Here is a 24274-nt window from a genome sequence, read left to right on the forward strand (position 1 = left end):
GGCTAGGTCAACCTAAGAGAGGCCCTGGACCGGTTCAGATAATCTTCGCTGGTGTTGGCCGTCAGCGGGAATCACCAAGTTCTTGGCGCAAGCGCACTAATCGCTACACCACCGCTCCCCTGATTGCTGTAAGCCCTGACACTCCAACGCGAGTCAAACAACATTGTCACCCTTTCTGATGGACATGTTGTTTATGCACTAAGCACTGGAAACGCTTTCGTTTTTCTTGGTCAACTGCAACAGCTTTTATTTTCATTCATTAGTCATCTGTATGCCAATTATTGTTTAAACAGGCATTTTGGCAGAGTAAAAATCCTCTATTCATAAAAAAAAAACAAGACAGCGTTTTACTCTGGCAAGAATATAGGGAAAGTATGATGGTATGTATTGACTTTAGTAAATTCAGAATGAGTGGGTACATTTAATGGCTGTGCCATAACACCAAACAAAATGTTTTCCTACCAAATTACATCAACAGTTCCGTGTTGGTGTCTGACATGAGCGGGTATCAGTCAGTGAGATTCAATCTGCTGAAGCCTTGCTGTCTCCCACATCGTCGACAAACTCATTAAACCACTGGGTCGTCCCAGTTATAATTGATATGTTGAAGTTCATAAAGCATAAAGCCAAAGTGTCTCCATGCTTATCTCCAGTGGATGTCCTGTGCCAGTGCTAAAAATGCCACATTCCCATGGCGAGAGGGAATCGACCAATTCATGAGACTACGACCGTCGCGTTCCCACAACGCAGTACCCATTTATCAACTCTGCAGTGGAGGATGGGCTGAGTAGTCCACGCACACCTGACTGGTGTTTTAATCTCGCAACCTTCCAATTCTGAGTCCACCGCTCAAACCAAAGTACCACGTGGCTATCTTTCTAAAACAAAACAAACAAAAAACCGCAGCCTCGATATAACTCTTGCAACTGACGGTCTAATTGTCCTTCCCCGGCACCTCAAATCAGCACCATTGACTACGCATGCTGTGAAAGAAGCTCAACGTACACACACGCACACATTCTCCCGCACCTCCGATCAGCACGAACGTGCGAGCCGTGCGAGCGCCGCCGCCGCCGCCGTACCTGACGTCCCCGTCGTCCCGGCCGTTGGCCGTGCTCTGGCTGCTGCGCGACGACTGCGAGGAGAGTGCGGGCGAGGGCGGCGCGCTCCGCGCCGCTCCGTTCTCGAACGCCGAGTCGCCGGCCACGGCGCTCGACGGGCTGGGCAGGAGCGCCGAGGGGGCGACCGGCGACGTCGGCGAGCGGCCCCTGCCCGCCGAGTTGTGGCGCCGGCTGCGACGACGCTCCAGGCCGCGCTTCTCTCCGCCGCCGGCGCCGGCGGAGGAGGAGGAGGCGGAGGCGGCGGCGGAGACGGCGCCCGTGAGCGACGTGCGGCGGCGCTCCTTGCGGCAGCTCGCCGGCGTGCCCGCTCCGGATTCGGCGTCCCCGTCCTCCAGACGCAGGGCCACCTGCGCAGGGGCGGCGGCGAGTCGGAAAGGATCGTTTTTTTAAAATCCGGTTCGCTTTGTCGGACCGGCTCAGAATTCCAGAGACCAGGACGCGGTCCAATTTGCGAGAGCGACGTAGGGCATTAGTCTTAATCCCGGTGTTGTGCAGAAGAAGACCTGATGATGCAGGCAGTGATGAGAAGGTAACTGGTACTATTTGGACAAGTATGTAGGGTGGACAAGAGGAAAATTTAAAGTGTGTTCTTCGGAAAAATGGAAGGAATAGGAAACAGAGGAAGACGTAACAGAGAATGGCTTGACGATGACATGAAGAGATTGGTGCCAGAAATACGTGGCATTCCTTGAGGATATTGGCACAAGACAGAGGAGAGAGGAGAGTGGAAAGAAATTACGAAATGTGCAGTGGACACCGACGGTCTATCTGCCCATGGACCATGATGATGATGATGATGACCTGGGGCATTAGTCTTATCCTTGTCTTATATAGATTTATAGAGCGCCTTATTCCACCAAGGCGCTTTACAACAATGATAAAATTGTAGGTAAGATGATATTGGTTGATAATTGTTTTTTTATCCTTACATCTGGCAACAAAACTGACACCTTTTTTACAAGGAGTCATGTTTGCATAGACCACAATACCTGCAGCCATAATGCAAACAAAAAACATAACTCTGATAATATATGCACTGTCCTTGAAGTTGATTGGTCCACACCCGAGACAGCTTTCCTTAAAGCCTAGTCTCACATGGGTTGGACCAGATGACGCCAAAAGGCGCACAACTCAAAGACAATGCACCATCAGAGTATGAGAGCTCGGGGTACAGGTATTTTGGTCTATGCAAACATGACTCCTTGTAAAAAAGGTGTCAGTTTTGTTGCCAGATAGAAGGGTAAAAAAACAATTATCATATTTTTTACTGGCGAATGAGGTTCCAATGGTGATATTGGTTGAGTTAAGGAGTGTGGTTGTTATTAAAAGTGGTGGTGTAGTTATGGTGATGGTTGGGAGGACAGGTGTGAGTGGTTAAGGAGGGGTTTGGGTAGTGATGGGGGTCGGGGTAGTGATAGGTGTTGGAGTAGCAATAGGGGTAGTGATTGGAGTTGGTGTGATTATCATTACAATTATGTAATTATAATGATAGGAGTTGAGGTAGGCCTGGTCATAGCTGAGGTGCGGGGGCAGGGAGTAGCAGTAGGATTGGCTAGGGAGAAGAGATGAGTTCTAGGGGAGGAACGGAAGCAGGTTAGTGAAGATGATTGCCAATAGGGGGTGGTGTTTGCTGCTATACGTGTAAACCCAATTGAGTAATTTGATGCTAGTTTTGAAATTTGGCAAATTTAGACCCTGACGGCGACACTCAATGGCCTACTCTGGCGAATGATGTCAGGGGATCTTTAACATCCACCGTCAAGCACAGAGCGAGTATTAATATGCTTTTTTATGCCCGCAGTAACAATCAGGAAGGCCGCCAGAACCCGTGGAGCTCTGGACACAAGCGGCGATTGTGCTACCGCTAGACCACGTCGCCACTAAAAATGTACTCTTACGCTCGTGATGCATGCATCGAATCATGCCGGTTGAGAATCAATTCCGTAGAATTCACGCAAATGATACACTAATACTACATGTAATCTGGATGTTGCCATAGGATGCTGGTATCACACACTGGACTTGCAATCCAGAGGTCGCTGGTTCCATTAAGTCTCTGGCACGGCAGTTGACACAATGGGTAGGAGGTTTGGTAAACCTCTCTCCACTGCCGATGTCCACTCAGCAGCATAAATGGGTACAGCACAGTCAGTTGATCATCAGGTTGCACGTAAAGTGTGGCTACATCCACCTCCTACAAGGTATTTGACCAACGTGAAAGAGAAGGCCGGGGCTTTGTGAAGCTTCCCTGCAGTGGCCTAATCGATCACAAGGAGGGCTGCACTTTTACCTGACATTTAAGTTAATGGAGCGAATGGGGTGAAGAAAACTGTATAAATGAAAATAAAAAAAACAATTCATATCGTGTGGTCCACATCGAAACCGGTCATCTTCACAGCGGCTTTTGGCTAACCATCGAACAAAGGCGGTCGCTGCATCACCCGCTCTCAGATTCACTCCTGAGGCTGTCTGGAATGCTCTCCCTTCCGATATGAGGAAACCACTGGAGCTATTCACTTTTAAATCGAGATTGAAAACTCATTTCTTTCGAACTGCTTTCTTGTTTAGTTTGTTGTCATTCCACCGAACCTCCGAGTAGCACAATTGGCTACATACGGTACGAAAGAAGTTCAACGTACAACAACACAACAATCTTTTTCCAAGGAATACATCTGTGACATAATCCATCCTACTCATCTGTTGTGATTTGATTGACATGACTTTCGTGTAAATGTGTAATATTTATCAAGTGTTTACTAACATGCAAAAATTGCGTCACAAGAATTTAATAATATCGATGCTTCGGTCTCCACAATACCGCAGTTGTAAACAAGGCAAATTGTAACCACATGTGATAAATGTCACAGCCGTGGTTTAACGACAAGAGAGGCAGGGGGAGCCTTTGTCATTGTCGTGCAAGGCTACCCTATGTGGTCTGCCCAAACCAAAACGCGTTATTGATGAACAAGCCTGACTCTGCTGATGAGACCCACAAGGTCAAAACCGGTCCAGAGTTTAGCGTGCTACAATCCAACGTAATGCCGGTCTGGAATGCCAACATGCCAATTGACAAATACTTTTCCATATATATACGTAGAGGTGTATAATGTATGTATGCTGATATTTATTGGTCGTACATATTTATACATGAACACTGTACGTGTGAAATTTCGATTTAAAGCTTTCGTGACTGCTCGGATTCATCTTCTTGATTCTTTCGGTAAAGTCATGTAGAAGGGAAATAATAAAATAATAAAAATAAAACATAATAAAATACAATTCTCACGACGTTTCGGTCATAACTTTCAGACGCTGCGTTTCCGACAGCCCTGTTCTTCACCTGAGGACGGCTGCTTGCATTGTGGCCGAAACGTCGTGAGAATTGTATTTTATTATGTTTTATTTTTATTATTTTATTACTTCCCTTCTACGTGACTTTACCGAAAGAACCAAGAACACTGTACGTGTGCTTTTATATTTGCCGAATAAAAATAGAAATAATGTTCAGCTCTCTGTCTTTCCACCCCTGGGTGAAGGCCATACGGCAGTCGTGTCTGAGAATGATTTTTTTTATTTAATTAACATTCAAAATTAGAACCAGAACGTCATAAACGATTCCTTCCCTAGCATTACTTGAAAGGGCGTTATTTGCATTTTTATCACGTGGTAAATACCCAGCAACAACAGGGACATAATAGTATGTTTAAGTGATCCAATGTGAGCAGTTTCAACATTTGAGCCAGCACACCACCAAGACACTGGCCAACTCTTGCAGTTAAGAGTTAATATCCCAATGCGGGAAATTCATTGAGGCTTTATTGGATCATTAAATGACATTGTTGTTTAAAATAATCATCGTTTTACTAACACCACCTCGGCGAGAATAACATAACTGCAGATCCAGGCTACCCAATGATGCTGCTGTGATGCAGTGGACAGCATCCTGGATTGGCAGTCCAGAGGCAACCGGTTTGACCTCGTGGCTTTGCAGTTGAAACGGTGGGTATGTTTGAAAAAAAATCCACCCACCTCTATCCACCCATCAGGATCAATGAGTACACCACAGTTAATAGACAGTTGAACCTCATGGCGGGACCCCGGGGTCCCATAAGCCCCCGGCTCTCGCGTAAAACTGCGTTGCGACGTCATTTTATGTCTGTTGAAGGCGACCGGTACGGCAATCTGTTACTCTCGACGAGCCCTACACGATGCGCTAATCGAAGTTTCGAAGTTTTGTTCATGACTACGGCAATTTTGGCAACGACGGGTGCTTGGTGAAGAACGAGACGATTGATTTCTGGTGGGTCGCGGCGCTTGTGTGCGCGGTGGGACGGAGTAGCCAAAAATAAAAAATAATAATTACGATTTTGACTTCCGTTTATTCGGGACCCCAGGGTCCTGCCATAAGGTTCAGTTCGTGTGAAGTAAAGCGTGGGTACTGCCACCTTATCCGAGACATCTGGGCAACGAGAAAGAGCAGCCCAAATACTCTGTAGAAGGGCTATATTAAGGATCCGTCCATAAATGACATCACGCGATTTTGGATTATTTATCACGGTTCGCATACATACGTTGCGACAGAAGTTCAACGTACACACATACGTACACACCTCGTAGATGTTGAACTGCTCCGCCAGGTCCCGGTCGCCACCACGTTTTGCCAGGTGCCTCTGCGCGATGGCTTCCATTCCTTGTTCTTCGAGGCAATCCGTCACGTCGTAGAACGTGTCCTGGTCTGGAAGGGCTGCCAGGGTCTGCAATGCAGACGGAGGAAAACACACGCGCATGATCATGCCAAGTCTGCACATCAATAATGCTTCTACCACCCCCCCCCCCCTTATTATTTCGTCTCGGCGACGCGTAGCAGCAATTTGGAGATTTTCCATGATCACACGAAAGGGTTTTAGGACCTCTAGCCTTTTTGTCTTTGTAGGCCCTCTTGCAAATTGATAAGCAGCGGTTGAGCTAAACCCACCAGAGACAATTAGGTGGTGCAGGGTTATAGTTCAATTAATTGTTTATTACATTATGCCCACACGACGACCTAACCCAAACTAAACTAATTATGAATCATAATATTGGTCGTGAAATCCCATGTATATAATGAAACAAGTCACTTTAAACGAAATATGTTGACGTTTTTACTCCAGTAAATTCACATTGCCAGGTTATATCAGAAGAAAAGTGTGATTTGTATATGAATCTAACTCTATTGTTGTTTATTGCTACTCGGCTACTTTCCGCTCACTCTCGCATAGAGATGAATTGGCTCCATGCAACCACCTAACAATGAGGAACACTCCATGGATTTGTTGAGGCAGTGTAATTGACTCATGTGTTGAGATGTTTTTGTTATTTGTGCTTGTGCACCACTGAAATTTAAGTATAACCTTTTTGTTTGCATGTTAAAATCGCCAACAGCGGCACAATAACGGAACCGGCAAATCAACGGGGCAATTCGTCTCTTCCATTCCACCTTCTATGTTAACGACAACAGTTTTTTACAGACCTCTGTAAATTCACTTTCTTGATGAAGTCTTCCACAATCATTGGGGGTTTTGACCATACTTCCCCTTTCTGGTCATTGCAGGTGAGTAAAGACGAGGATCAGGACCAGTTCAGACATCACATGCTATACATGCTAGCCGTGGCCAGTAATCGAACTCCGCTCGCTAGATTCAGAGCGCAGTATCATCGCTTTCCCCCACCTACAAAGCCTGCGCTACGTTGCAGCCTGGCACGGCACTATAAACCCCGCTCCCACTTGTACGCATTTTGCAAAGTCTGGCTTGCGCCAGTGATCGAGCGCATTCTGACGTGTGAGGTCAGTCCGTTGTGGCCCCGCGCGGGTTCAAGCGCGGACGCTCGCAAGCGCGCTCGCCGTTGAGGGGCTACCACAGCCGGCTCTTGACAGGCGAGCGAAACGTTGACAGCCATTGGGGCTGGCCTTGCTAGCAGGCTCCATTGTGAGAGGAAGAGGAGGAGGAGGAGGCGGTGGGGAGGGGAGGTTGTTGATGTTGGGGGGGGGGGGGTGGCTCGACTGGTGGCTTGCGCTGCGTAGTTGCCAACCGGTGAGTGTCCACAGGCCGTAAAGCGGCTCGCATAAAACGTAGGTCTTGAGAAATGTTTTGTCTGCCGTCACTGAACCACTCGCATCTGATTGTGCATGGAGCCACACGGCAATGTTTTTGGCCTGTTGTGCCTTTTATGATTAAGCGTTGTTAATTCAATATTACGTATTCGTTATCTATGATCTGCTGCTACTCAGCAAGAGCACAAGTGCCATATAGCCTGTTTATTTATAAGCTCAGAGCCAGGATCCAGGGCTGCTAATGCACAGTTTTCTGGCAATGGCTGCATGTCTCCGTCCAATCAAAGCAGCACTCTGTACGTTGTAGCTCATCAAACAGCTCTGAAAAGCTTCCAGTAGGTTTATATCGTTCATTAGAATAACAGGGTCTCAAATATGACGCCAATATATTTTTGATAGTTGTAAATCCTACACCTATAATATTTTATGTTCCAGATAGCTTATGTAAGGCGTAAGGCCATACGCTGGATTTTACGTCAAGCAATGTATGCCAGTTTGCTGGTTTTTATCTGCTCACAGTTCAAAATGTTTACTCGAATGCAGGTCTTTACATTTGTGAAATTTAATAAGCATTTTTGACGCAAATTTGGCTGATGCCCTTACCCTATCTCTAAGCTCGATAAAACATGAATAAATTATGGTTGTAAACTCTATATTTTTTTTTTTAAAAGAGCTGGGATGTACCCAAACCAAATTGTAGACCTTGAGAGTGAGAGAAATTAGGTGAGAAGACATTAATATTTTATGAGAAAACAATGCGACAGGCCTACCATTTAAGGTGGAGCAATACCGCATAGACCAGTCAGTCTACAGTACATTGAGCATGCCAAATAAGCCATGCCATCAACAGGAAATGCTGAATCTGATAAATGCGGCATAGACCAGGATGAGAATTGCGTTCTGTCTTAATGTGGCGCAGTAGTAATTACCTTGTTCAGAAGCGTCATGGCAAAAACCAGCAATTCTGTGTCAATGCCATCCTTCTCATCCAGGATGGCCAGAATGTTGGACCATGGCTTAACTCCTGGAAGAATGAAACAATTGTACATTAAGACCCATTGTAAAGCAGTCACATCACGTACACCCACTTTCAATACATCCATAGTTCATTGTTCATATGAATTCATTGTCAAGTAAGAACTCCAGAAAATGTTCATACGATTAATATCATGAATTTAATTGATAGACCGTTGTCAAACCACCGCTGGATGGAGGCTGTCTTGGTCACTGGAGTTGTCTGACCATACCTCACTTTCATACGATTAGATGAAGGTAAATGGTAGAGGTGCGACCCTGCCATTGCTCGCTCATGCCACAGCTGTCAGAAGGGCCTCTGCTGCTCTCTCGAGCACCCCCCAGAGGATCTGTTGGCCCATGTCTTCCACACCGACCAGACAGTGTGGAAGACGTGGGAGTCCCTGCGCTTTACCTCACCACACGCAACCTGTTGATCAATTCAACTGGAGTGGACTCATTTATACCGCTGGGTGGACAGGGATTTAAAAAACTTGCACCAATGTTTCAACTGTCGCGCCGCGAGATCGAACCGGCAAGTCCAGGGTGCTAACGCTATTATACCTTTATGTTTCATGTGGCTATATGAACACACATGGTCTGATTTCTCATAATCATGAAAGATGTTACTGAACCATGAAGTTAAAACCAGTTCATATCCTATCTTTCCTTCAGGGTGAGCCTATGAAAAAACAAAAAAAAAATGAAATGTCCAAAAGCCTGTGATGGAAAATTTATGATTATAGTTAAATCCTCGAAAATTTTATAATTCTTGTGTGTGCCTGCAACAACAGCACCCATTCACCACTAAGTGGTGGTGATGTCACCTCAGTGGCCGTGCCAGGCTCCGTGCACTCTAAGGCCAAGCACAGTGGTGAAGGCTTGCTGACAGGAGGTCAAAGGGCAGACCAGATGTTATGGGTTTGCAGGAAAAAGTGGACGCACAGACGCACACGTGCACCCTTCCCAACACGCACGTGTGCGCATGAACGTAGCGTTTCGCCGGTACCTGATTTTCTGTCCGTTGTGTTTACGGCCTTGATGAACAGAGGCGCATTCGACTCGGTGTACTCCACAAACACCACGAGGAGCTTGAGGGCCGTCTTCACTACAAGTCGGAACTGTGGAGAGGAACGTGGAGAAGAGGAGGGTTGTGGGGCCCGAGAGAAGGGAGTGAGAAACAACACAGAATGGAAGTAGTCATTCGCGCTTTTCAATTTCTATTGTGACATTACAGACTCTTGATTTTTCATCTTCTTTATTTTATTTGCTACGTATCCTTCTTTCGCTTATTCGTTGTGCCCGGTTGCACTTTATTTTGCGCGCGGTTGCAATTTACTCTGCTCGGTCGGTGTTATCCGCTGAGGTCGTGACGGGTTTCTTTTCTCATTCCTGTTGCTGCTCCGTGCCCCTTGTACCGTTCCCTTGCAATGTGCACTGATGCCGACTTTATTGGCACGTGAATTTAAGTTCAATTGTTCTATTGAATACTTTGAAGCAGTCTGACCGTGTAGTCAATTTAAATTATCTTAGACTTCACCGAACGCCCATATTGCCGTGTGTACGCACAATTTCAATGTTGCTCAAAATGTGTTTGCAGTATTGCAGGAAATGCTTAAAAGGTTAATGTGAAACACATTTAGAAACAGCGTCCCTTGAAAACTAAAACGCAAAGGGGTCTTGCACGTTCGTCGTTTACAAGGGCTGGTGCGGTGGGGGGGGGGGTTGGAACAAAAAACAATTAAAGTTGAAAATAAAGCACACGTGTCAGCTCTCCGTGGGAACTCGGTCAACTGCAAAAAATCAATAAATAATTCTCGAGAAAATTTGGCAGAAATTGGTGGCCAGCTAGTTGCACATTAAATGTTGGCGACTTCCCAGCAGTAGCCTGTCTAGAGGTCATGCACAACATTCACTGGAGGTGTCCTATTACTCCCAAAACAAAACAGCTAACGTTGTTGCATTTTATTCCGGCTGCCAGTAGCCTGACTTCCACTAAACAAAGCCCCCATTAGCGGAAAACAATGCCCTGTTATCTAAAACTGGAGTTATATACACTATTTGGAGCAAGTTTATTTTACGCTTTGGCGGAAGCTTGGCAGGGTATGCTGTATTTCTTTAAGCTTTATGTAAAATAGTCGTAAATTGTAGGAAACTTAAAGGGGCCTTAAGAGGGTTTTATGGCATTTTTTTTGGTGCAAGAAGGGGGATTAACTGTATCTTGTTTAAAACAAAATCTGTAATTGAACACAAAGTCCAAAGACGATCTGATTGCAGACAGCTAAGCTGTAACAAACCGATCAGTATAAACCAGTGCTGTATAAATTGTGAACGGCAGACCTGCTCTCTTCAGCAGGGACACTTTGTGTGCTTTGTTTATTTTTACTTCACATTTTTTGCGCTGTTAAGAATCAATGCTACAAATCAGAACAAAGCAAAGCACCTCCAAAATACTCTCCGCAAGCCAACCGGCACACGAGACATCAGGAAATTTACAACTGGTCTCCTTCACACGAATTAAATAACATGTTATCCATCACAAGCAGTGGCCAAGTAAACAAAATAAAATATTACGATTAATTAATACATGTGGTAATAATAACAATCACCTGGATTTTCTTGCATTTTGAGTAAATCAATTATATTCTGTTTTTGCATATGATGGCAATATGCTTAGGAGATAAATGCCAATGTCGAGGCCTACTAGCCTATGAAAGGCCTTCATGAGAGTTCGTGTAGTTCTGCCGTTCCTCCTCTATTGAAGGAGCAGACTTACAATACTGTGCGTTTAATAAATTGCTCATAGTTTGGGTATGTACAATAGCTTCCAAAATAGAGGTTATACTGTATGATCACTCCCAATATGCAGTCTACACTACAGGATGTACTGTCTTCGCTGTATATTATATGAATACCGTTTAAGGAGGTGAGTTAACAGATATAGATATACATTTTTGTTAAGAACATTTTATTTCTTGAAAAATATAGAACCACTAACAGGTCTTCCATGAAGGGATTAATAAATATCCCTGAACGCACCAAACCTCAGAATGGGAGACGACCAGTAAATATCAGGTGCTATAGGTTTCGGCTAAGGCAAAGGTGGACTGGAGGCAGCAGCATGTCATTGTTGTTCTTCAATCAGCCTGGACATGGCTTTGATGTGTTTCGCCTTGTGTGGATGTGCATTCTCCGCCCCGTTGTTCACGGTACCCCAATACCCCCCCCCTCTCCTGCATAATGAATAGATATTATCAATCGGCTTAACTCAGCCTAGCAATCGCCCCCCCCCCGACTCCACACGGCACCCCCCCCCCTAACTTAGCTCCTACCCGCCTCTTACCCTATAGAGTCGCGTTTCTCTATTAGCTCTCTTCACTTACTACAGTAATTTTGGCTGTAACGGTTCCGCCTGAAGACAGAAGCTTGTGTTGCCTCCGAAACGTCGTGATTTAATTTAGTTGTTTTTCATTTATTTATGTTTTACCTACGTGACTTTAGAGAAAAAAATAAAGAGTACATTCTCCAGGTTACTCCAGATTACTCCCACACGGAAACAAAACAATGGATGACAATGGCCCTCATGTCACAACTTAAGGATCGTCCTGAACAAGAGTCTTGAAAATCGGTGAGACTTTCATGGGTAAACAAAGAGCATGAGCACAATTATCAGAGAAGTGTTTCACCATTGTAAGGGTCCATCAGCATGGCATAACCAGTTGTAGGTTGATAATTGTTTTTTTACCCTTTTATCTGGTAACAAAACTGACACCTTTTTTTACAAGGAGTCATGTTTGCATAGACCACAATACCTGCAGTCATAATGCAAACAATAAACATAACTCTGATAATGTATGCACTGTCCTTGAAGTTGATTGGTCCACACCCGAGACAGCTTTCCTTAGAGCCTAGTCTCACATGGTGTTGGACCAGATGACGCAAAAAGGCGCACTGGTCCAACACCATGTGTCATCTGGTTATCTGGGTCATGCGTCATCTGGTCCAACACCATATGAGACTAGGCTCTAAGGAAAGCTGTCTCGGGTGTGGACCAATCAACTTCAAGGACAGTGCATACATTAACAGAGTTATGCTTTTTTGTTTGCATTATGACTGCAGGTATTGTGGTCTATGCAAACATGACTCCTTGTAAAAAAAAAGTGTCAGTTTTGTTACCAGATAAGAGGGTAAAAAAACAATTATCATATTTTTTCTTCTGATAAATCAGTTGTAGGTTGTTAGAAAAATCCCAGAATGTTTTGAATGCAAGGGGACTATGGATAAACTGAAGCAAATGCTGTGGAGTTCGGCATTTATAATAGCCAATATTTTTTAAGTGGCAATACACTGTGTATCAAACGTATTATGACGTTTGCAAACCTACGAGCTATTAGACAGTAACTTTATATTTTATTTAACGAGGTAAGGTCCATTCAGCTAAATAGCTCTCTTTCAGAAGTGACCTGGCCACAAATAATAGCTCAATTAAGTGCCCTATCATGTGTTAATTTATAGCAGCCAACACTCAAAACACACGTTTATAAATGTGAAGGGGAAAACTGGAGGAGCCAGAGAAAAATCCACACGACAACAGGGAGAACACGCAAACTCCAAATATACAGCAGGCGACAGGGTCGGGATCGAACCCACGACCTCCTGTATACCAGGCGAGGTAGTTAACATCTCGCCAACGTGGGTGCCCTTGGGATGGGGTAGGTTCGCGTCTGTTGGCTGGAATCTATTTGTGGCCCAGGTGATGTATTGAATGAAGCCGGGGAACGGCGCTCGTTCACTGCGCTCTGTCCATTAGCGGACAGCTTGATATCGTGCACATGCTGTGAACAAGGACCAAATAAACCAGGTCGCATAGGTTCAATCCCGCCTCTGTTGTTGTTTAAAATGGCGCACTTGTGCATAACATTGCCTGCTCATCTTTTGCACAAACAAACATGAACTAAAAAAATATTTGAAGCGCGAGGCACGCGTTAACATACGATGAAAATTTGAGTCAGGGATAAGTAAAATAAAAGATATAAAAAGGATAAAAATACGAAAACAAGTTCATAATGTAGGTGAATTGTAATATACGAATGTAAGTTAGATGGCATCTAAGAAGGTGGAGTGACATTAGGAAGGAGAAAATTTATTTTAGGGTGGTTGAAAATCGAAAAAACTTTGATTCTTGGAATCTGAAGCTCCATCTCATGCCCCCCCCCCCCCCGACAATACAGTTATGTCTTAATTTGGAGCTTTCGTGACTGCAGGAATTACTTTTAGTTCGTTCGGTAAAGTAATACAGTTATGTGTTGTGAACTTGCGTTTGTGAACTTGTGTGTTGTGCAAAGATCAAAAAGACCGCCATGCGCTGGTTTGTAGATATTTCTCACTTTCGTGTTAAAGTATGGCCAGCCCAACCACCCACTATTAAGTGGGCAGCTCATATTAATGTAATTCCAATCCAAATAAATATTCCAAAAATGGCAGCAAGTACATTTTAACAGGCACGAAGGCATACGGATGCATTCTCGGAAACTGTTCTTGTGCTTTTTTGTTGCTTTCGGGCGAAGGACACTATTCTTCATCTAAAACATTCACTCTCTTGGGACACTGAGAGAGTGAATGTTTAGACGAAACGGCTCTGCTTTCGGGAGGCAACATGGGAAAGGTAGACAGAAAGACTTGTGGCACTTGCAGCTCCAGGTGGCTTGGCGGGGGGTGGTGCGGATGATGAGCAGAGTGCATTTTGGGAGGTGGCTGTGTGTATTTCTGAGCACACAAAACCGCAAAGGTCGCTTAAAAGAGAAATGTAAATGTGAAACAGGTGGGCTTCCATGCGCGTGCACATGCAGGGGCAATGCCACGGTCTGTAAGGCCTCTCCCGTCTTAGAGGATCTGGCGTCTAAACACCCCTGCACCACACTACCGGATCCCAGACATTTGTTTTTGTTATGCGTCAGTCTTTTTTATTTTATTTTTTATGAGAAACAACAGTTGCATTTGGTGTACTTCCGCTTCTGCTAATGAAATCTAAATAAACCTTTCCAGTTTCTGCATTAGTAACTTTATGCAGGATATACAAAATATGACTGCTCACATTTTCACTTGTCTATGATGTATTCTGGTGAATATATTACGTTAATCTGTGCGAGTGGAAAGCTACACAGGCTTAAACAAGCAGGCCACTGCAATGTTATTATATTTCACGAGCAAAGAGACCGACGAAACTAAATATATATTTCCATTGGCAGCACTTTTGTTGCAGCTTTCCACGTGTTTCTCTCTCTCTCCACCTCTTGTTGAAATGATGAATGTGTAAAATTATAATTCAAAGATACAGCAGGGGAAACATGTGCATTTAAAAACAAATACTATTCTGCTTCAACAAACTCCAACTGATGGAATAAAAAAAGTCATGGAATAGCAGCTAAAATATGAAAACAAGGCTGCCGTAATGACAAAAAATAAAAACTTTGGCTTGTAACGTGCACAGTATTCACTCATTATCGATGAAAGGGAACTTCTCAGAGAGGCACAAGAAAACATAGACAGGCAGGAGGGCAGCCACGCCGTCAGCATGCGCCAACAACGAATGCCCAAGCTCTAGGGTTCTCTACATATTAAGGTGTTGCAGACGAATTAATGAGTGTTCATATGTGGGAGGAAATTGGAGCACCCGGAGAAAACACTTGCATGCAACGGGGAAACACTCTATCCCATACAGACGGAACAGGTGGAGTCCACATATTTGCTGTACCGCCTTCTCCTGGTGAGTCAGGGTATAGAACCTCGACGCCCACGAGAAGGGAGTTTCACAATGATGTAGATGCTCACCCCGAGCCCTCATTACTTTGATAGTGTATTGTCTTTGAGCTGTATGCCTTTTGGCATCCTCTGGTCGAGCACCAATTGGGTCGAGGCTCAAAAGAAAGCCGTTCCTGGTGTGGACCAATCAGTTTCAAGGATAATGCATATATTATCATAGTGTGTGTTTTTTGTTTGCATTTTGACTGCAAGTATTGTGGTTAATGCAGACATGAATCCTTGTAAAAAGGTTTCAGTTTTGTTGCCAAAAAAAAGGGGAAAACCCCTATTAGTATGAGTTTCACAATGTTTGTGCAATCCACCAACCCTCCCCCCACAGTGCTGGATCATAGGTGTGATCGAAAAATCTGATAATCTTAAATCTTTCAAAATCTGAAATTCTAGAATATGAAATCAATTGCGGGGGGACACGCTGTCCAATACAGACGGAACAGGTGAGGTCCACAACATTTGCTCTCCTGCCGACTGCAATGATGCCTACGGGATAGAAGTTTGACGATATTTGAGCGATCCACCAACGCTCGCCTCTGCAGTGTTGGATTACAGGCGTCCACCACCACCGCCCCTCCCCCCGGCAAAAGGGAAATTGGACCACGGACATTGGGGAACATTTGGGAATGGCATTGTCAGAGCCTGCGTATTGGGAGGGCTTCATCCAGCAGTACACAAATAATCATCATCAGTCATGGTCAATCCACTGCTGGATGGAAGGCATCCATCTGCAAGTACTCATGATTCTTGTGATGTAATAATCCACCAGGTATCTACACATAAACTGATTTCCTCGCTCCATCTCCTTGGTGTGAGTCCTCTCCGTTATTGTTGTTATTCACCATCGCCCCTTCTAGCATATCCTGGGCAACCTCACTCACATTGCTTCGTAGTTTATCCGACGCAATTATCCTGCGTTTGTTCACTAATCCACACATTGCTCTTTGCGTCTCTCAAGGTAATTCCAAGCATGAATCTGAAAGAACCAAGAATATGAATCTGTCCTTGCTTATCTGCACAATTGTCGCAAAGAATAGTGAATGGATCTCATGGCAGCGACTTGTGAATTGTTGTAGGTGACTATTTTGGGAGCACCTTATCTCACAAGGTCTATAATTACACAGATAACCATGGAGTTGAAAACTAAATATACGTAACGTGCGTTCAGCTACAATTACCATAACATATATACTTACTCTAAAATAGTAAGTATATGTACGTATGTGCATGGAGAGAATCGTGGCAAGTGTGAAATCGATGGAAAAGAGAACAATTGCCAAATTCGTATGGCATCACCAAAGAATCTGAGTGCAGGCATGCTCACAATGCCTGTGCATAAAATAACAAACATTCCTCAAACATTAGAGCACTTTCTGTCCAGAAGGAAAGAGGTAACCTTATCGCTAAACACTCGGCTGCTATAGGTCCTCTCAAGGAGAGGAAAACAGAAGCTGTTGGCATGTTGGCAGGCAGCAGCCACTGCACTGAATAGCAACGGGTTGACGCAAAGTATCCTGATAACTCATTGTGGGCAGTTTATTGTTTGGCAAGATTTCAGGTGCAGGCCGGATTAGGGCAGATGGGTGGAGCTTTGTTCGAATGCAGAGGGTGTTGCATTGAATTGCTGAACAAGCCTCAGCCTGCAGTTGAGACTCGGTTGGATACATTAATCCACACTGCCCATTGAAAGATGGATTCAATCATCATCATCATTATCGTGAGCCACTATCGATGGCATGAAGCCACCGCCACCTCCTCACACTCTCGTGCGATGCAACAATCTACCTGGCACTTTCACGCGAGCGGATTTTCATCGCTCCGTCCCTATGCCGGACGTCCTCTTGGGTAAATTATCTCCTTGTGTTGTTCTTCTCGGCCGCTGGGCCTCATCCCTCGTAACCACTTGTCCTGCCCAAGCACACGAGCTTCTCTTATCGGTTAAGATAATGTCTTTAACCTGTGTGTATATGTTCCCTAATCTTTCCCTAATCTTTCCGTATCTCAATGTAATTAAAAGCAGGAAACTCTCAATGCTTATTTGCACACTTTTAACATTTTTCTTTAATTTTCCGCATGAAATGCCCATGTTTCTGCTCCAACTATCATAGCAGGTAGTCATTGATTCACGGTATATTCTTATAGTTACGTATTTACATTAGCAACTGTATGTCATGGAGAACAATACCACGAAACACAATAAGCATAATTTATTAAATTAAGAATATTCTTTTAACTGTTCAATTCAGAATTTGAAGAGAGAATGTGAGCTACTAGATCCATACACTGACTTTAATTTTTATGTAGTTTTACTGAAAAAAACGAAGTTAATCCTTTTTAGGTATTTCTATTGGCGCTCCAAATCACTGTTCAAACATCGCCAAACAAGGCACTGGTCGAAGCTGTCAACGGCTGAAATTGAATACAGATGCCGCTTCAAAAACGTCGAGGGTGTTACTATGCGCTTCGATGCTCAACCCTGAACGGAAGTTAATGCAACTGCCATTTTCAAACACGTATAGCAGAGGTCGCAAACGGGTTTTGATTCCTTACCCATACCCGTACCCGGCCGCACAAGGGTCGTTCCCTACCCGTACCCTACCCGAAATGAGTGACAAACGGTTACTCACAAGTGACTCACGGCCTACCCGTACCCGGCCGCATCAGGGTCGCAAACGGGTACCCGTACCCGTACCCGGCTGGGTACGGGTAGCCGGGTATCGGGTAGGGTACGGGTATCGGGTAGGGTACGGGTATCGGGTACCCGGTTGCGACCTCTGACGTATAGACGAAGTTGATAAATAAATAAAAATCGGTGAAGGTAAACAAAAACACAAAACATTCGAGTAAAGCTATTGCTGAGCTCATGGACGACTGCCGTCTTATGCTCGTGGAAAATCAATCAACGTTTGACTCCTCGAGTTTAGTGGATTAGCTGACTTCTGATGGGACAAAACCTCCCCATGAATGATGTGTCTACGTGTTCAGTGCTCCACGCATAACGTTGACAGACAGCGATGGAAATCAGGGCCACCGTGAAATCTGCACCGGATTTCACGGCACTGGAATGAACTTCAGTGCCTGGGAAGCGTCTACCCAACACACTGGCCTCGTGTCGCCGATTCCGAGTCGCCAATTCCATCTTCGGTTTCCACCTTTTCCGCAACAAGTTATTCGACTCTCGTCTGTTTGAATTGAAATTGCATTATGGAAATAAACCTAATCCTCAAACTGCTGCGGTTAAAAGTGTTTGGCGAATAAAAACGAAAAGGTTGGATGGATGTTCTCTTGCTCTTCTGCACAGCGATTAAAAACGAGAGTGAAAATCAATCTCAAGCCTGTGGCTGTACATCATTGCTTTACACAAGAGAGCAATGCATGTCACCGAGGGACTAGCATATCGAGTGCAGAGCTTACCCCTCTCAATGCTTAACACTTTTAAATAGTGCTCCTGAACTGCACTACCAATGACCCTGCACTCAAGCCTGGCTATGCCAACGCATTTACATATACGAGGTGCATTACTGAAGCTCATTCACGTGGCATATGTACGAAGATTTGGGGCCGAGATGGAATGTTAGTTAGCCCACACCTACTCTTTTGCAAGAAAAACTAACAGTGCAACCAAATTTCTATTTTTTTCCATGCACATTGCCCCCTATCCTTCAGTTATCCATCAACCCCTTGGCATCTGCTACACCGTTGCACTTGAGTTCCACATCGCCAGTCTTTTAGTTATTAACCACGGAAACCAATTACGTGCAAAAGAATAACGTGCAAATAATGGCAGGGGCATTGTACGTGGAGAAAAACAACGTGGGGGGTGGGAGGGGGGGAATTCGTTAAAGAGCACGGTGGAAATGTCCAGCTTTGGCCCTCGGTAAATGTACCATGTTGCCACTGCTGAGAGTGGAGATTTACATGCAAAATTTGGCGTTCCTGCATTGAATCCAATAGTTTTGAATGCTGCTAAGTGTTTCGATTTAAAGCTTTCGTGACTGCAGGGATTCATCTTCTTGGTTCTTTCGGTGAAGTCATCACGTAGAAGGGAAGTAATAAAATAATACAAATAAAACATAATAAAATAATTCTCACGACGTTTCGGCCACAACGCAAGCAGCCGTCCTCACCTGCAGGACGGCAGGCTGCTTGCGTTGTGGCCGAAACGTCGTGAGAATTATCTTATTTTATTATGTTTTATTTTTATTACTTTATTATTTTCCTTCTACGTGACTTTACCGAAAGTACCAAGAAGCTGCTAAGTGTGTTCTATGTCCAACCAGTAAATCCCTCACAATGTAAATCCTCCAAGGCACAGAAAGTATGTTATGGCGCCCTATGGCGTGTTCCCCATCGTAAAATTCCTTTACATTTTGTGTAATTGTTCAATTCTGTAAGCACTAATGGCTTTGTATGCATTTTACAGGGTTTTTCAATTTCAATCGACGTTTATGATTGACCTTCATGGCAAAAAAAAAATCACATCTTCAAAATTAAATGTATCACTGAAATTACGATGAAAAGGACATCAATAATTTTTCCATAGAATGTTTGATTACGGTAACAAGACACAAATAATCACCAAGAATATAAATAAATCACGTACCAAAATTCAAGGTAATGTCAGCAAAGGCAAAGAGGTAAACGAGCCTGGCTTGGGTCTCCGACAGATGATGCTATATATAATATATATTATTATATATTATTCTAGCATCGAGTACTTGCCAATGTCACTTTTAGCACTGAGCAGGTAATGGGTTGGTGGTGGACATGGTGCTGCTGGCTTTACTGGCCTTCATAGATGCAGCTCGCTAACAGCACTTGCCCCAACAGTCTGTTAAGGCTATAAGGGGGGATATTTGTATTTGTCTTTGCTGGCTTTATCGATTATCAAGTGCACACTATGGCCCTAACACTGTCGACTCTATCAGCATGTGCTCCAATTGGATTCATGCAGGAGATCTTTGTCTTTGTTTAAATACGTACACGCAACACGGTGACTTCATGCACATTTATTTTAAGATGGTGTTCGCAACACAAATAAAGCATCGCACGTAAAAACTAACATTGTTCATACTCTTTGCTTCCTTCGGTAAAGTCACCTAGGTAGAAAAACACCGAAAGAACCAAAGAGTATGGAATTCCTGCAGTCACGAAAGCTTCAAAGTAACATTATTAAATGAGAAAAATAGCAGTATTTGTCAGATATACAAACCGTATACACAGAATGTACTTGTATCAAGTCACTGCCACCAACCACAACTGCCACCCTCTCTACCTTTTCAACTTCAACACTGCCCTGATTTGCATCCTTGCTGCTGAAAGGTACCTTTGAAGCGATGAGAGAATAGAGCCACTGCACAGTGTCGTTGTGGGCGATCACGCCGTTCATGCCGTCCACATACAGCATTATCTGGCCCAGAGCTGCGGGAAACACACACACAGCACAGGTTCAGGTAGAGGCCAGGTACAGAGTCATGTTCAACTTGGACAGCAAGGATCCCTCTGCGGTATCCAAGCACTTCAAAGATGACTTGTACAAGCCTGACAAATTCATAAAATACATCATGGCCATGCATTTAATCTTTTGGTAAAGCAAAGGCAAGACAAACTGGAATTCTTTAAGAAGATACAAACTTTTTTTTACTTAATTCCAAAGAGTTGAAGTTTGTTTGTAAATCTGTCTTTTGTCATGACTGGCTTTTAACCGCCACCCAAACACAGTGCATAGCACAATGATGGAAATAATAAGCATGGGAAATTGCTGATTAACAAACGTGGCTACATTATTGTACAAAAAAATGTGCTTCTACTGCATTGGGAACTCGTGAAAAAAACACATTCAAGATGACAACGTCGCATATCCTATTCACCGGGGAATGTGGAATCGGCGGGTTAAGTAAAAAGGTCAGATATGTGGACACCTATAGAAAATAGAAGTTACAACCACGCACAAACATTGCCGTGAGTGTTGGTCGGTTAATTGTTGAAGGCGAATATGCGATGGTCGGATATGGAATGTTGTACTGTACTGTAATGTTTATTTAAAGGATTGTGCGAGTTCCTGAGTGACAATTATTGATAACATTAAAGCCACTCAATTTCCAGTACTTCACACAAAAACCGGTTAAAAATACGAACGTTTTTTAAACCCTTAAACATCTATGGAATTTCTAAAACTTCTGGGATTAAATTTGAACTCTCGCACGATTAAGTAAAACTGTCCTATTTTAATTCATGGGACTTCATAATAGCTTTTTTTTAACCAAACATTTACAGTACAGTTTTACTGAATGCCTGGTACAACCCAGCAGAGAAGCCCACATTCTTTCTTTGCGTTTTTTTCTGATGTTGTTTAACTTTCTTCTGGTTAGCATACATTGCACTGAACGTAAAGAGACCTGCAACCATACAAAGACAAAGATCCCCCTTATAACCTGAACAGACTGTAGGGGCAAGTGCGTTCAGCAAGCACCTATGAAATCCGGTACAGCATACGAGGGGGTGGGTGGCCAACACCACGCCCGGCCGCCTTTGTCTCCCTAGTGGCGATGTTTACACATCGCACCAGGTACTCATTTGAGGTTTAGTCGACCTAGGAGAGGCCCAGGACCGGTTCAGATAATCGTCGCGGGGATCGAACTCGGGTCGCCGGGTTCATAGCGCAGCGCGCTAACCGCTACTCGACCGCTCCCCATACACGCACATACCAACACGCACACTCCCAGATATATGAACGCATTGCTGAGCCATATTTGTCTACTTGGCACGGATTCCTGGCAAAGGCAAAATATATATTTGAACGCTGCTCGGATTTGTTGTGTTTGTGTGTCGATGTGATAGACGTTGAGAATTGTTGCGCAACATTCCTTAAATGGCTTATATCTATTAGGGCTGCTCTGCAACCAATCTCCGCATATTGCAAACTCGATTTAAGAGAAGAAAAAAGGGCACGTATTCAGCTAACGTAAATTTATGACACGTTTCTATTTTGTCGTGGGATGTTGCCACGGTGTAAAGTTTAACACGCTGGACTTGCAATCATCCAGAGGTCGACAGTTCGCTTCAATGTCTTGGAGCTGCAGTTGAAACAACGGGGCAAGTCTCCTCACCCTCCACCCTCACTCCACCTCTGCCAACCCTGCAGCGTCAATGGGTTCACCACCTCCACCACAGTTAGGTGATCGGCAGGTCACGTGCGGTGGAGGTAACCTCTTCCAATGCAGCTGGTCAGCATGGAGAAGGAGGCCAAATACCATCTAAAGGGGCTCTCTAGAGCTCCCTCTAGTGGAGGCCCTTCTGCCAGCAGTGGCGTGAGCGAGCAATTGCAGGAGTGAACTTTTACTGTACATGTTATTATTGTTTGTATTTCTAAGTCACTGCGAGAATCAAGCCTCTCGTTTAAGGAGGGTCATTCGGTCTACTTTTCGACGCTGTCTAAATGAGGTTGAAGAGATGGTTTGGGGCAGAGGTGTGGACTCGAGTCATGTGACTTGGACTCGAGTCAGACTCGAGTCATGAATTTGATGACTTCAGACTCAACTTGGACTTGCATAACAATGACTTTGTCCCACCTCTGAGGTGTGGACTCGAGTCATGTGACTTGGACTCGAGTCAGACTCGAGTCATGAATTTGATGACTTCAGACTCGACTTGGACTTGCATAACAATGACTTTGTCCCACCTCTGAGGTGTGGACTCGAGTCATGTGACTTGGACTCGAGTCAGACTCGAGTCATGAATTTGATGACTTCAGACTCGACTTGGACTTGCATAACAATGACTTTGTCCCACCTCTGGTTTGGGGTACATACATTTGCCCAACCTCCGATTTGGACATTTGGCTACGTACGATGCAAAACAAGTTCAACATACACAATCTATTGTCCACGTAACCAACCACAGCTATACTACGGCTGGAGTGGCGTTCATATTCGTTGGTGGCCTTGAGCCAGGGATAAGAAATTGAATGTTTCTCCATTGGAAGCCAACTGTTCAGTTCCCACCAAGTCTCAGCAGTTGTCACTCAATTTAGTGGCCTACGGGGATGATGGGCCGAGCTGACCATGACCATAGTTCGAACTCGCGAACTGGAAAATGACATACTCAGCCGATCAATTAAGTTTGTGTGAATACATATAAATCAAGCAGTGCGGTGGTGGCATGCTTAACAAAAGTGGGTCTTGTTTTGTAACTAATATTATTAATAATTAATGTATTACATATGAGAATTCTAGATACAATCTTTAAAGGCATCAACATGTATTCTTAGCACATCAGTTTGTTGACGTTTGTTTAAAGTTTGAATAACTGTTAAGAGTTTGTAATAGGTCCACGCACCAGTTTGGTCTGATTAATTTCGTGCCAAATGTAATTTATTTTCCGCATAAACAGGGGATTGCCTTTCTCATTGACTTCACTGGCCAGTATTGGGTTGTAAACGTGCACTCCTGAGACCAGGTCTATGGCACAGCGAAGGAGCACAAACCTGAACACAATAAACTGACTTTTCATTTGCGCCCTGCATGCTCTGCGTCAGTGGTTGTAAATTTTAAGTCTACGGGTGTCCCACTGGAGAGCAACACAAAAAATATATGGAAAGACATTTTTTTGAGAGAAAAAAATCTCCAATGAAACTTAACCCTGCGCAAAGCAGCACGTTTACCAAGCGCATATTTTTGCTCGGCAATCAGATTTATGGAAGCCGAAATGGTAGCCTACTGTTAAAACTTCTTAGTAGCCGAACGGTAAATTTATAGAAAAAATATCCTATAGAATTACATCAACAACAAAAAAAAAGATTTAGGTGATCCTATAGGAAGTGTGGAAAAACAGTAGTCCAAATGAATGTTACGTTTCACGCAATTATATAAATCACACAGTTTAGTATTTACCTCCAAGTAAAAGAAAAGGTTATGCATTTTGGCAAAAATCTCCTTAACCACCACAATGGCACTTTTCTCCGTGTAATTTTCTACGGCCAATGCTGTCCCTTGAGCTCACCAAGGATACTCATGAAATGTTTTAGCCATTCATTGATTCGCAAAAATCTTGCGAGCACGAGCTTTGTAAAAAAGCAAAATAGCATACAATTTCACCCTTGATGTTAAAGGCTTGATTGCATAATGACAGCCTAATCTGGAATCTAAGAGGGACTGACAGTGTAATGGGGTATGACGATTGCAATGGGATCTCTGCACGCTCACCTAAACGCTGCAAGGTGTACGTACAACTGGCA

At 44.0% G+C, this 24274-nt stretch overlaps 1 protein-coding gene across 9 annotated transcripts in view; it reads right to left on the bottom strand.

Annotated features, from left to right (window-relative positions):
• Positions 1-24274, bottom strand: part of FHOD3 (formin homology 2 domain containing 3) — a 173403-nt gene that overhangs the window by 51820 nt on the left and 97309 nt on the right. For all 9 annotated transcript variants that reach the window (XM_061565638.1, XM_061565637.1, XM_061565634.1 and 6 more), the window contains exons 6-10: positions 20366-20460; positions 9236-9347; positions 8142-8236; positions 5732-5875; positions 1083-1468 (exon numbers count right to left, since the gene is read on the bottom strand). In XM_061565638.1, coding sequence (XP_061421622.1) covers positions 1083-1468; positions 5732-5875; positions 8142-8236; positions 9236-9347; positions 20366-20460 — 832 coding nt within the window. The remainder of the gene's footprint in view (positions 1-1082; positions 1469-5731; positions 5876-8141; positions 8237-9235; positions 9348-20365; positions 20461-24274) is intronic.

The sequence above is a fragment of the Lethenteron reissneri genome, chromosome 35, assembly GCF_015708825.2.
Source record: "Lethenteron reissneri isolate LAM-NWPU_2019-01 chromosome 35, ASM1570882v1, whole genome shotgun sequence".
Taxonomy (NCBI): Eukaryota; Metazoa; Chordata; class Hyperoartia; order Petromyzontiformes; family Petromyzontidae; genus Lethenteron; species Lethenteron reissneri.